Source organism: Festucalex cinctus, chromosome 18 (genome assembly GCF_051991245.1).
Source record: "Festucalex cinctus isolate MCC-2025b chromosome 18, RoL_Fcin_1.0, whole genome shotgun sequence".
Lineage (NCBI taxonomy): Eukaryota > Metazoa > Chordata > Actinopteri > Syngnathiformes > Syngnathidae > Festucalex > Festucalex cinctus.
This window is the reverse complement of record NC_135428.1, coordinates 2,937,864-2,951,328: the sequence shown is the minus strand read 5'-3', so window position 1 is coordinate 2,951,328 and position 13,465 is coordinate 2,937,864. Positions and strand designations below refer to the sequence as shown.

At 41.5% G+C, this 13,465-nt stretch overlaps 1 protein-coding gene and 1 pseudogene across 2 annotated transcripts; both read left to right on the top strand.

The window, feature by feature from the left end:
• The first annotated feature begins 739 nt into the window (after positions 1 to 739).
• LOC144005798 (polyubiquitin-C-like) lies at positions 740 to 11,453 on the top strand (annotated as a pseudogene). The gene is made up of 2 exons (XR_013279657.1): positions 740 to 1,089; positions 8,243 to 11,453. The product of XR_013279657.1 is annotated as a polyubiquitin-C-like (transcript).
• A 469-nt stretch (positions 11,454 to 11,922) lies between these two features.
• atp5l (ATP synthase, H+ transporting, mitochondrial F0 complex, subunit g) lies at positions 11,923 to 13,221 on the top strand. Its single transcript, XM_077504147.1, has 3 exons — positions 11,923 to 12,093; positions 12,409 to 12,569; positions 13,020 to 13,221. Exons 1-3 carry the CDS (start codon positions 12,042 to 12,044, stop codon positions 13,116 to 13,118), a joined length of 312 nt encoding a protein of 103 aa, XP_077360273.1. The 5' UTR covers positions 11,923 to 12,041; the 3' UTR covers positions 13,119 to 13,221.
• Positions 13,222 to 13,465: the final 244 nt, after the last annotated feature.

Sequence of the window (13,465 nt, the reverse complement as noted above, 5' to 3'; positions counted from 1 at the left end):
AACGCCAGTGCAAACACTTAGGTCTTATACAAATTAAAAAGATGAAATGCACGAAGCGCCCCTCGCTGCTCAACATTCAACAAGGAAACGGTGAGTAATCTGCGAGAACAGAATTCATTGCAGCCTCCATTCGTCCATGTTAGGTTTGTTTGTTAGCGCCGGCTTCCTGGTTTCGTCACAGTTGCACATCCCGCCCCCCAAACACGATGTCGCTCTGTGATTGGTCCGAACCGAACGGAGCGGTACAAGATGGTATTCTCCGGAGTTTGTGAACTCACAAATACCGCGAGAATTCATCTTGCGAGAGCAAGGTTAGGTCTATCTCTAGTTTCTAATCATCTGCCCCTAAACAAAGTAACCAAAACAAAATCGGTAATGAGCAAACTCCTCTCAGTGTGTTGTCGTTCCTGCAGGACATTACATTTTATTTATCTTACTTTTTTTACTTGTTCATCTCCTTCAAAGTGAATAAAAGCATGTCTGATTATGCAAGTGCAGCATATTATTGTCCAAATAAAAATGTCTTGGATGTATTTTTTCTCTCTCTCTGTCGACCCACAAAGCCGTGATTTTAATTGCAGCGCCACACTGCTCGAGACTTGGTTCAGGAATGAACTAATATATTGTTCAGGTGCAGTGAAGCAGAGCTCAGTGCAGGCCTGGTTTGTAAAATAATCTTCTGAGCGGCGTACAGATGCACTGACACGTCACAGGCGCGCCACACGGATTCTTGGGTGCAGCGTAAAAAAAAGAAAAAAGAAAAAAAAAAGAGAAGAAACATTGCGGAACACAAGGTGCTCTTTGTTTTGATGTTCATTACAGAGGACGTCGTACATTAACATGAATGCAAATCGCACGAAAGCCCAATTCACACGCTAGTACGGCGGCCATACGGAAGCCGCAAGAAGAGAACGCATTCAAGTCTACGTGTCAATTCACAGCAGCTTCGGTGCGGTGCGGAACGACTGCGGCCATGCGGAAGGTTTCCGAGAAGCGTTCTATTTCTTCCGGACGCCGCATGCCGGATTATTTTCATGGAGCTGAAGAGATGACACGAGCCGGACAGGAAATCGGGAGTCTCGCATCAAGGTAAATCCGGGATATTTCAAAATAAAACTGTTTTTTTTTGGAGGGTGAGGGAAGCTAGCTAGCTAGCTACATAGTGTGATAACAGTCGGACATTTAAGACCAAAAAATGAGCTCAGAGTAAATTAAACACCACAAAATGACACTATTTAAACACAAAACGTGGAGAACAGCCATGGTAGAAGGCCCAGAAATAATGTCCAAAAAGCATATCGATGTGACAACAGGCAAGCGTAGCTATTGTTTACAAAATAGGACTCTATACACCAGCGCTTCTCAAATAGTGGGGCGGGCACCCCCAGGGGGGCGCATTAGACCTGGGGAACATGCTTTTTTATTTTTATTTTTTTTATTTTTTTTACTGTCCTAGAATAAAGTGCAATTGCACCTCCACTACATTAGGGGGCAGTGGCGCTCTCATTATTGGCAGAGTGCGCGCAGGGAGCATTCGCTCGGTGGTGTAGAGGTTTTATTTGTACTGAGCATATGCACACGTTGCACACGGAAAAATAAATAAATAAATAAATAAAAATCAGCACAAATTAGCACCGCGTCCGTTCCGCAGCCAGTGTGAATTGGACTTAATGGATGTGTCTATGACAGGGCGGCGCAAAGTCAGAGTAAGAATATGCTGCATTAGTGACAAAAGAAGAGCGGGATTGTGGTTTCGGAGTCTTTCATTAGCAAGCGCTGCATTTGAAATGTGTCAGCTTGAAAAAAGGTTGGCAAGATTACACGGCAGCCGCACGGAAGCTCAAAGTGAAGAATGACTGTTTTGGTTGGTGGATGACCCACGGAAAGCCACACCCTTTCCCACACTCAGGCAAATATGCACCCCAAAGTCAGCCACTAGGATCTCAAACGTGGGCAGGAAGCAGTGGGGCGTAGACAGGAAAGAGGGGAGCCGTTTTCGGGAGCGGTGGAATTTCCATTTACACATCGCCGCTGAAACTCACAGAGGACAATTTGGAGAAGCGCGCGGGGCAAAGTGAGGCGGTAACGTCCCTGTCGAGCAATGTGAAGCTTCGACTTGTTTATGGGTTCAAAGGCAGCTTTGTTTGGCCCAACCCTTGTTAAAAACCGTCATTAGCATGAACTCTCAAGAGACTGTTGTTTTGGACGGTTATAAGGAGCTCATGAAGATCCACGGCAGCTAAGGAACTGTCTGGGCTTCAAAGAATCATTAACTCATTTGCTCCCAAAGACGTATAAATACGTTCTATTTTAAATATTACCAGTGTACCAAAGACGTATTTTTTTTATTTTATTTTTTTATTTATGCTAGAGAATACAGAAGGCTTTGATGCAGCCTCTAAACTGAAGATAACGGCAATGGTAGTTATTACAAAAACGGCCAGCATGTGGCAGCAGAGTATAAGAGATCAACCAGGGCTATGCTATGTTGCAACAAGCTGTTTTCCCCACAGTTCTAAACAGATTTGTGAATAATGATGAAACCGAGCTATACTCTAATGCTAATTGCGGCAAAATGGAAACAGATAGATAGAAATATACATTTTTTTTTCCCCCCTGATGAATCCAATCAAAATCAGTCAAAATCCAGAAAAACAGCGTTTGCTTCAGCGAAAATGGCTGGGAGTGAATGAGTTAATCCTCTCAAATATTATATGCAAATCCTTGCCAACTGTCCGTTTCATACACGGATGAATAAACAGCTGACATGATAACGTGTCAGCTATTTTCACAATCGCTCTCGACGATCACACTCGTACTGCGAATGTCTCACCTTGCGTCCACTTCTCTGACCTGCAAACTCGATCACCTCAGGCTGAGTCAATACTCATGTACTCATGTACTCACTCGCCGCCATTTTCACATTTCGCAATCCCGTTCGCTCCCGGCTGTTTTACTGGATTTTGACTGATTTTGCAAGGCCCACATAATATTGTGTTCTATTGCTATAAAAACATGGAACCTATCAAAAGAAAGATTAAAGTCTTTTCTTTCATCAGGACAAAAAAAAGTATGTTTTATCTGTTTCCGTTTTGCAGCAATTAGCATTAGAAGAGAGCTAAGTTTCATCAGTTTTCGCAAATCTATTCAAAATTGTAAGTAATTGTTGATCTCCTTTGCTCTGCTGCCACCTGCTGGCTGTTTGTGTAATAACTACCATTTCTGCAACCGTTCTTTGCAGTTGAGAAGCTGCATCAAAGCCTTCTGTATGCTCTAGCATAAAAAAAATAAAATAAAAAAAAAATGTATAAATACGTCTTTGGGACACTTAGAACATTTTAAAAAACGTATTTATACGTTATTGGGAGTAAATTAGTTAACTGCAGAATACAAAGAATATGACAAAAAATTTAAACCATTCACATTTCACATCTATGGACAGTTTAGTGTCTTCAATTAGTTTGCATAGTGTGAGCACCTACAACATATTATTGTAAAGATTTTTTTGGGGGAGGGGTTTGACTTTTCAGTAAAATCTCATGTGTGAACGGTCCGACTGAGAAAACCAAGTTAACCTTCAGCTGTCCGCGCGTGCGTTGATGCGAGTCTCCGCGTACGTTACGACGCCGTTAAAAGAGCCGCCGCACGTCCCGGAGGAGACGAGCGACGTCGTCCTCCCCCGTTGCTGTCAACTCATGCGGAATAAGAGCCGCGCTTCATGGCGGCTTGAGCGATGTCGTGGAGGGCACGGAGGCAAGCGAATTCAGCGAGACAAGAATGGCAAGTGATAGTTAGGCCTGCGGTCGCAGTCGCAGAAGACTTTCACCCCTCGCCCCGCCCTCAAGCGCGTCGTGAACATCACGCTGATGTCTCATCGCGCCCATCAGCAGCGGGGCCGTCGTTTGACTCGCGTGCTAACGAACAAGGATGTGATGTCACTTGACGAGGGAATAGTGCTCGTGTTGTAACTTTGCTTAAGCCACGGCTAGGAATCGCCCGGCTTTCTGAATTAAACATGAGCATTTTTTTTTTTATTTTTTTTTTGCTTGACTTGGCAAACAGCGAATGATGTCGGTTGCCATCTTTAGCTCTCGTGCTTCCATTTTTAGAACTAATGTTTCCTCCGCAGCGTTCAGTGATTCAGAAAAAAAAAACATCCAGAGGCTATTTATACACATGCCCATGGCTTGCATGGCAGCGTCTTGCCTTCGTGCCTCTCACACGTGAGACGGAGGCAGGGAAGAAGCTTTGTGAATGACTCGCTGAGGTCATGAATGGTAACAGCGCTGCGTGAATGGAAGATAAGGAACTTGTCTAGCTAAAGGCTAAAGGCTAGCTGTAATGTATCATTCTTATTTATGTAGCACTTTGCATACATTAACTCTTTGACCGCCAAAAACGTGTAATAACGGTTAGTAAAATCACAATGTCTGCCGCCATAAACGTTAAATGACGTCGACTACATTTTTTTTTTTTTTTTATATATATATATCAATGAGCGCATGGGTGTCCAAACTTTTTCATTTGAGGGCCACATCCAGAAAATCCGAAGGACGCAAGGGCCACATAATGCTATGAAGACAAATTGTGTTTAGTCCTAAAAAATGTACAAATAATTTATTTGTGCTTTTGCATATTTAGAAGAATGCTACAGTATATAAACCAATTTATTTGTAATATGGCAGTAGGGTTATTATAGTTTTGGAATTTTTCATTTTAGTTAGTTTTTATTAGTTTTCAGGGTGGCTCTGTTAGTTTTTATTAGTTTTAGTTCTGTAATAAATGCTTAGTTTTAGTTAGTTTCAGTATTAGTATTAGGTTTTTTTTAATATATATGTATTACTTGTGTGCAATATTTTTTTAAAAAAACACCATGGGACCAATGTCATCTGAAGGGCGTCGATACCTCCATTCACGTCCGAGCTAAACGTGAGAAGTCATTGGACTGTGGAAAGTGAACCATGTGTGTTTCAGGAAGTCAACTTCTGCATTTCTGAGTGCCATGTGAGTCCAGAGGAGAATGAAAATGTCATTTGAAATTACAGACAGGTTTAAAATAACAACAACAACAACAAAAAAATGCAAGTGTGAACTGGATGTAAAGCAGTTCCCAGGCTCAGTTGCCTTCCTCGCTGCAGTTTCACAGCAAATGTAATGACTGGTTTGAATCCCACACTAACCACACTTACATCTGTTGGACGCAATTCAATTGACAGTGGAGACCAAATTATTCTTGCACTCGCCATACTCTGAGTTCATGTGAATTCTGGCTGGAAATGACATAAGAAAATGCAGGTCAGGGGGTCATTGTGTTACGGATGTATTGTTGCTTATGCAGTTACTATGTTTAAGATGAGTTATTATGCTTATGGCGGACGACTGGTTAGCACGTCCGCCTCACAGTTCTGAGCACTCGGGTTCGAGTCCAGGCTCCGGCCTTCCTGGGTGGAGTTTGCATGTTCTCCCCGTGCCCGCGTGGGTTTTCTCCGGGTACTCCGGTCTCCTCCCACATTCCAAATATATGATGGCAGGTTAATTGGGCGCTCTGAATTGTCCCGAGGTGTGCTTGTCAGTGTGGATGGTTGCTCGTCTCTGTGTGCCCTGCGATTGGCTGGCAACCAGTTCAGGGTGTCCCTCGCCTACTGCCCAGAGCCAGCTGAGATAGGCTCCAGCACCCTCTGTGACCCTTGTGAGGAATAAGCTGTCAAGAAAATGGATGGATATTATGCTTATGCAGTGTTATGGCTGTATTATGTTACACAGTTACTATCTTTATGATGACTTATGTGTATGTGGGTGGGGGGGGGGGGGGGGGCGGTCGTTGTTTATCAACGTATTCTTCGTTTTTTTTATTAATATCATTCAAAAATCATTCCATATATTTCACCACCATTTTATCGTTCAAAATCATTCCATATTATTCCATATCATTGAATATCATTCCAGATTATTCCATATCGCTCAATATAATTTCACAATTTTATCAACATATTGCACGTTTTTCAATTTTAAATTTAATTCAACATCATTCCATTTGATTCAATTGTTGTTGTTTTTTCACTCAGTTTTCTAGCATTCACATACAATTTCACCAGAAATTGCATTGAAAAAAAAAAAAAAAAATGGGTTTAGCATCATTCAAGTATTCTACAGTTGTTTACATTTGTGTATTTTTCGGATTTGGTCTGTTAAGGCTTGCATGCGGCAGATGTCTCCCTGTGCAAATTGGAAGTTTGATGTGCAGAATGCTGCTGCCTTGTAGCCTGCGGCGGACACTGACACGAAGAGCTGGTACCAAACCAAGGAAAAATGCTCCTGTTTGAAAGGATGACAGTAATGGGATGGCAATAAATGTGGTTAGCATGTATATAGCGGTCACCCATATTGTTGCATTGCATGTACCACCGTACTTAAATTTTGTTTTGCTTAAAGCAGGACAATATTTGAATATCAAAAAGATTTTTTTATTTTTTTGCCCTCGACCAATATGGCCGTTTAGGAAATAGCCACTCACGGGTTTAGCACACGTTAAAATTCGGCTATAAACCGATTAAATCCTCTCGGGTGCTTATGTAGGCTGCAGTATTTGTTTCATTAAATTTAGCGACAGCGACTTCATTGGGCAGCCAGTGTACTGTTGATGTTGCGAAATAAATTAACTCGATGACGTCTATTTTTTTTTTTTTTTTTTTTTAAACACGTACATTATTTAATGACAACAATACATTCCTGACTGAATAAAGCTAACCGACGCGTAATAAAACCTCACGAGACGCTGATTGTAATTTTGTTTACCTCTGAAGCAAACACGTTCGTTGGTGTTTACTTTTTATGACGATTACGTGACGAACATATTCAATAACAACACATTTAGCACATGATGGGGGTAAAAGTACACTATCGTCTACCTTGTCAGGAGGAGGTAAACCAGACTGTTTCATATCGAGACAAAGTCGACCATTTCCGTCCTGGACGCTTCCGGTAATATTGATTGTAAGCACATTGCAAACTTTCACAACCGCTTGTTTTGTTATACAGTACACACTACACAGTATAATTTGAGAGGGATAATCTTATTTTGTTCATTGACAAGTTCAAACGTTAGAGGGAAATCCACAAGCTTATTTCAATAATGCAACCTAACAACAACAAAAAGATTAAAAAAAAAAAAATGCCTTATGGAGTAGTAAAGACAGTTTTAAATCTGCCGATTTACCGATATACAGTACAATGTGCATTTCTTTGTAACTATATTTTTTGATACACTACAAAAATAATAATAATTTAAAAAAAAATGGACATACTAATTTTATTGAAGAATGGTACTGTATAATCCAAACGTTTGACCTGTACTGGACAAACAGGGGGAAATGCATTTTTTTTGTAATCACGCACCCACAAATTTATGTTCAATAATAATTATCCTCTCATCTACTATTCAATGTTAAAAATAAAAAGCAAAACGCTGCTCTAAAAAAAATTGGAAAAAAAAATGAAATAAAATTTTGTGTGGATGAATACATATTGAGCGGGGAAGCTATGCATATTTACTATAAAATGACAATTATGGAACAGCTAACAGATTAACATTTGAAATATTGCCCAATTAATATTATGATAATACCAAATACTGATACAAGATGGCCGATTGGTATACTGTATTGCTCTCACTGTGGTGGAGGGGAAATTCATGACCCCAGAAACTTTGTAAACATGACCAAATGCTTTTATTTTTGTGAAAAACGAATGGAAACGCAAAGTCATGAAATCAAGAAAATATCCCATTTTGTATTTTAAATTCTGTGACATGTTGTCAATTAAAGGAAATATTAAAAATAATAATTCTGCTATTCCACTTCTTTGTAAGTGTGTGTAAATCGATGGTAGGGGGCGTGATATAAAATCTTGTCTAGGGTGCTACAATTAGGATCTCACGTGCTTCATACTCACAGAAAACTTATCCAATGTTATTACTATGAGATATTCTACAGCAATGGTGTCAAACTCCGGTCCTTGAGAGCCGCAGTCTGCAGGTTTTGGATGTTTCTCTTCTCTAACAAAGCTGATATATGATCGACTCATCGCCAACTCTGCATAAGACTAATAAGGATCCTGTTGATTGGAATTAGCTTGTGTTGGAAGAAGGAAACCTTCAAAACCTGTGAGACCGGAGTTTGACACCTATGTTCTATAGTGAAATATGCCGCAGAGGACACAGTAAAAGATTTGGTTTTCTTCATAGGTGTAAACATGCAACTCTTCGTGAACACCCTTAGTGGGAAGACTATTGTTCTTCAGGTTGAGGTCACTGACACAATCGAAGATGTGAAGACCAAACTCCAGGACAAGGAAGGTATTCCCCCTGACCAGCACAGGCTGATCTTCGCTGGCAAGCAACTGGAAGATGGCCACACCCTCTCTGACTATAACATTCAGAAGGAGTCCACACTCCAGCATGTCCTACATTTGCGAGGAGGCATGCAGATCTTTGTGAAGACCCTAACTGGCAAAACAGTCACACTTGAGGTTGAGGACAGTGACACTGTAGAGAATGTCAAAGTCAAAATTCAGGACAAAGAAGGTATTCCCCCTGATCAGCAGAGGTTGATCTTAGCAGGCAAACAGTTGGAAGATGGCCACACCCTCTCTGACTACAGCATTCAGAAAGAGTCCACCCTCCATCTTGTCCTACGTCTGCGAGGTGGAATGCAGATCTTTGTGAAGACCCTAACTGGCAAAACAGTCACACTTGAAGTTGAGGACAGTGACACTGTTGAGAATGTCAAAGTCAAAATTCAGGACAAAGAAGGTATTCCCCCTGATCAGCAGAGGTTGATCTTTGCAGGCAAACAGTTGGAAGATGGCCACACACTCTCTGACTATAACATTCAGAAAGAGTCCACCCTCCATCTTGTCCTGCGTCTGCGAGGCGGAATGCAAATCTTTGTGAAGACCCTAACTGGCAAAACAGTCACACTTGAGGTTGAGGACAGTGACACTGTAGAGAATGTCAAAGTCAAAATTCAGGACAAAGAAGGGATTCCCCATGATCAGCAGAGGCTGATCTTCGCTGGCAAGCAACTGGAAGATGGCCACACACTCTCTGACTATAACATTCAGAAAGAGTCCACCCTCCATCTTGTCCTGCGTCTGCGAGGAGGCATGCAGATCTTTGTGAAGACTCTAACTGGCAAAACAGTCACACTTGAGGTTGAGGACAGTGACACTGTTGAGAATGTCAAAGTCAAAATTCAGGACAAAGAAGGGATTCCCCCTGATCAGCAGAGGCTGATCTTTGCAGGCAAACAGTTGGAAGATGGCCACACCCTCGCCGACTACAACATCCAGAAGGAGTCCACCCTCCATCTTGTCCTGCGTCTGCGAGGAGGCATGCAGATCTTTGTGAAGACTCTAACTGGCAAAACAGTCACACTTGAGGTTGAGGACAGTGACACTGTAGAGAATGTCAAAGTCAAAATTCAGGACAAAGAAGGTATCCCCCCTGATCAGCAGAGGTTGATCTTTGCAGGCAAACAGTTGGAAGATGGCCACACCCTCTCTGACTACAGCATTCAGAAAGAGTCCACCCTCCATCTTGTCCTACGTCTGCGAGGTGGAATGCAAATCTTTGTGAAGACCCTAACTGGCAAAACAGTCACACTTGAGGTTGAGGACAGTGACACTGTTGAGAATGTCAAAGTCAAAATTCAGGACAAAGAAGGGATTCCTCCTGATCAGCAGAGGCTGATCTTTGCAGGCAAACAGTTGGAAGATGGCCACACCCTCTCTGACTACAACATTCAGAAAGAGTCCACCCTTCATCTTGTCCTGCGTCTGCGAGGCGGAATGCAGATCTTTGTGAAGACCTTAACTGGCAAAACAGTCACACTTGAGGTTGAGGACAGTGACACTGTAGAGAATGTCAAAGTCAAAATTCAGGACAAAGAAGGGATTCCCCATGATCAGCAGAGGCTGATCTTCGCTGGCAAGCAACTGGAAGATGGCCACACACTCTCTGACTATAACATTGAGAAGGAGTCCACACTCCACCATGCCCTACATTTACGAGGAGGCATGCAGATCTTTGTGAAGACCCTAACTGGCAAAACAGTCACACTTGAAGTTGAGGACAGTGACACTGTTGAGAATGTCAAAGTCAAAATTCAGGACAAAGAAGGTATCCCCCCTGATCAGCAGAGGTTGATCTTTGCAGGCAAACAGTTGGAAGATGGCCACACCCTCTCTGACTACAACATTCAGAAAGAGTCCACCCTCCATCTTGTCCTACGTCTGCGAGGTGGAATGCAGATCTTTGTGAAGACCCTAACTGGCAAAACAGTCACACTTGAGGTTGAGGACAGTGACACTGTTGAGAATGTCAAAGTCAAAATTCAGGATAAGGAAGGTATTCCCCCTGATCAGCAGAGGCTGATCTTTGCTGGAAAACAACTGGAAGATGGCCGCACCCTCTCTGACTACAACATCCAGAAGGAGTCCACCCTCCATCTTGTCCTGCGTCTGCGAGGTGGAATGCAGATCTTTGTGAAGTCCCTCACTGGCAAAACAGTCACACTTGAGGTTGAGGACAGTGACACTGTTAAGAATGTCAAATTCAAAATTCAGAACAAAGAAGGTATTCGCCCCGATGAGCAGAGGCTGATCTTTGCAGGCAAACAGTTGCAAGACGACGACAGCCTCTCTGACTGCAAAATTCAGAAAGAGTCCACCCTCCATCTTGTCCTGCGTCTACAAGGTGGAATGCAGATCTTTGTGAAGACCCTAACTGGCAAGACACTCACTCTTGAGGTTGATGGCAGCGATACTGTTGAGAATGTCAAAGCCAAAATCCAAGACAAGGAAGATATTCCCCCTGATCATCAGAGGCTGAAATTTGCTGGCACACAGTTGGAAGCACCCTCTCTGACTACAACATTCAGAAAGAGTCCACCCTCCATCTTGTCCTGCAGATCTTTGTGAAGACCCTAACTGGCAAAACAGTTACGAGGTTGAGGACTGACACTGTTAAGAACGTCAAAGCCAAAATTCAGGACAAAGAAGGTATTCCCTCTTATCAGCAGAGGCTGATCTTTGTAGGTTAACAGTTGGAAGACGGCTGCACCCTCTCTAACGTCAACATTCAGAAAGCATCTACCCTCCATCTTGGCATGCACATAGTTGTGAACACTGGCATCATCCTAGAAATTGAGGACAGAAACACTATTGAGAACTAATCCTTTGCGAACATTCGAACATAGATGTGGAAATGTGTAGTTTATGACTAGGTAGAACCACTGGAAACTTTCTTTTATTGCTTTAATGTTGTGTTTGTTGCTTTGTATGTTTTGTGTATTTTGTCTTTACACATTTACTTTTATAACCAGACTGTTTTTTTGTTTTGTTTTTTTAAATATATATGTTTGAAATACAATAAACAAATAAAATAAAATGCAATGTTAAAAGCCAGGACAAAGAAGCCGATCCTCTTGAGAAACAGGTTGATTTTTGCTGGAAAACAACTGGAAAATGGCCGCACCCTCTCTAACGACCAGAAGCAACCCACCCTCCATCTTGCCCTGCGTATCAGAAGGGGCATGCAGATCTTTTTGAAGACCCTAACTGGCAAAACAGTCATACTTGAGGTTTATGGAGGATCAAAACTGCCAACATTCAAAATAAATGACTAAATAAATAAAAGACTAAAAGTGAAAATAAAAACGGATATAAAAAAATTATATAAAAAAATAAATAGAAATGGAAATAAAATGAATTATATATATATATATATATATATATATATATATATATATATATATATATATATATATATATATATATTTATATATTTATATATATATATACACACACACATACACATCGGCTTCAGGCGATTTATATACAGGCAGTTTCGATTTATATACAGGCAGTTCTTTGGGCAGCTCTCGGAGTCGGTAAGGGTCCTTTCATTTGACTGGAGGTGACATTCATTAGTCGGTTAGCTGCAGCCGGGTGCGCAAAGAGTGTACGTCGATTACCGTCTCAAAATGGCACAAACAGTGCAAAAGCTGGTCGCTAAAGTACCAACTTTGGTTGGCGGTAAGTTGTTTTGTTGCTGTTTAATAACGCGTGTCCGCTTAGGAGTCGCTATTTCTTAGTAGTTTCATCCATGTCCGTTGAGTTAGTACGACCAAGATCGGCTGGTCGGTGAATAAAATTGTGGTTCAGTAGTTATTACGAGTTGCCGCACAATGTAGTTGCTCAAGTCTTTTTTTTATTTTTTTTTCATGATTAAATTGATCGTTGCGGCTCGGTTTATAGTTAGTTGCTGGATGATAATTTGCGGTGGGAAGCTCAGCGCTAACGTTAGCATTAGCTTTCGTGTTTGCTAATCGTGTATTGCTCATCTCTCAGCCGCTGTCACCTACTCCAAACCTCGGCTAGCAACCTTCTGGCATTACGCCCGCGTTGAACTTGTTCCACCCAGCCCAGCCGAGATTCCCAAAGCCATCGAGGGTGCATCCAACCTCGTCAAGGCTTACCAGGCAGGACGCCTTGGACAGACAACAGTGAAGGTGCGTTCAAAATGCCAGAGAAAAATACTCTTATTGAAAGTGACTGTGTTTGACTTTTTTTCCACACTTTATGTGAAAAGTCATCAGGATCCTACACATAGCATGTAAATTCTAATGCACATAAGTATTCACAATTTCACAGCTTTTCTCATGCACCAAGAACACTGTGGTGTCACTGTCAGAGGGCCTCCATAGGGTTGTGTGCAAATTAGCCAATTTATTTTAAGAACTCCCCCACCCCCCAAATTTTAGTAATTGAATCTGAATACATTTTTTTTAAAGTAATCCTCCCAATAAGGAAAGGACGGGGCGGTTCGGGTGCGGCCTGAAATTGAGCACATCTGTCTGACACTTTGAAGCCAGTGACGTTGGCCTCATCTTATTTTAATGATACATTGATGAAACAAAATGTTAAATTAGGAATCTGAATGTGTTTTTCTGTCTTTACAGGATGCTATAAGGAATGGGCTGGTGGCTACTGAAGTTCTGATGTGGTTTTACATTGGAGAGTGCATTGGAAAAGGAGGAATTGTTGGCTATGATGTCTGAACTTTTGGATTGTCGTTTTTCCTTTTCCTCTCGAGCATTGTATGTTCTACGCCCTACGAAATGTTTGGAAATAATAAACGGATGTCTATTATTACAAAAACTATTTTTTTTTTTGTCCTCATGGTCTCTAATAATGTAGTGACTCTGTGGTAGGTGTTAATTTCCATTTCCAAGTATACTGGATAATTTGTGAAGCAGATATTTAATGCTTTCCAGATTATGTATTTGTATGTACAGTTCCTGGGTAAAGTCTTGTTTAAGTTCGAGGAACAACAAATGGGTTGTTGCTGTTGGAATCACAAATGACTTAGGAGTAAGTTTTCAGTACAATTGTATTCACTTAAAAA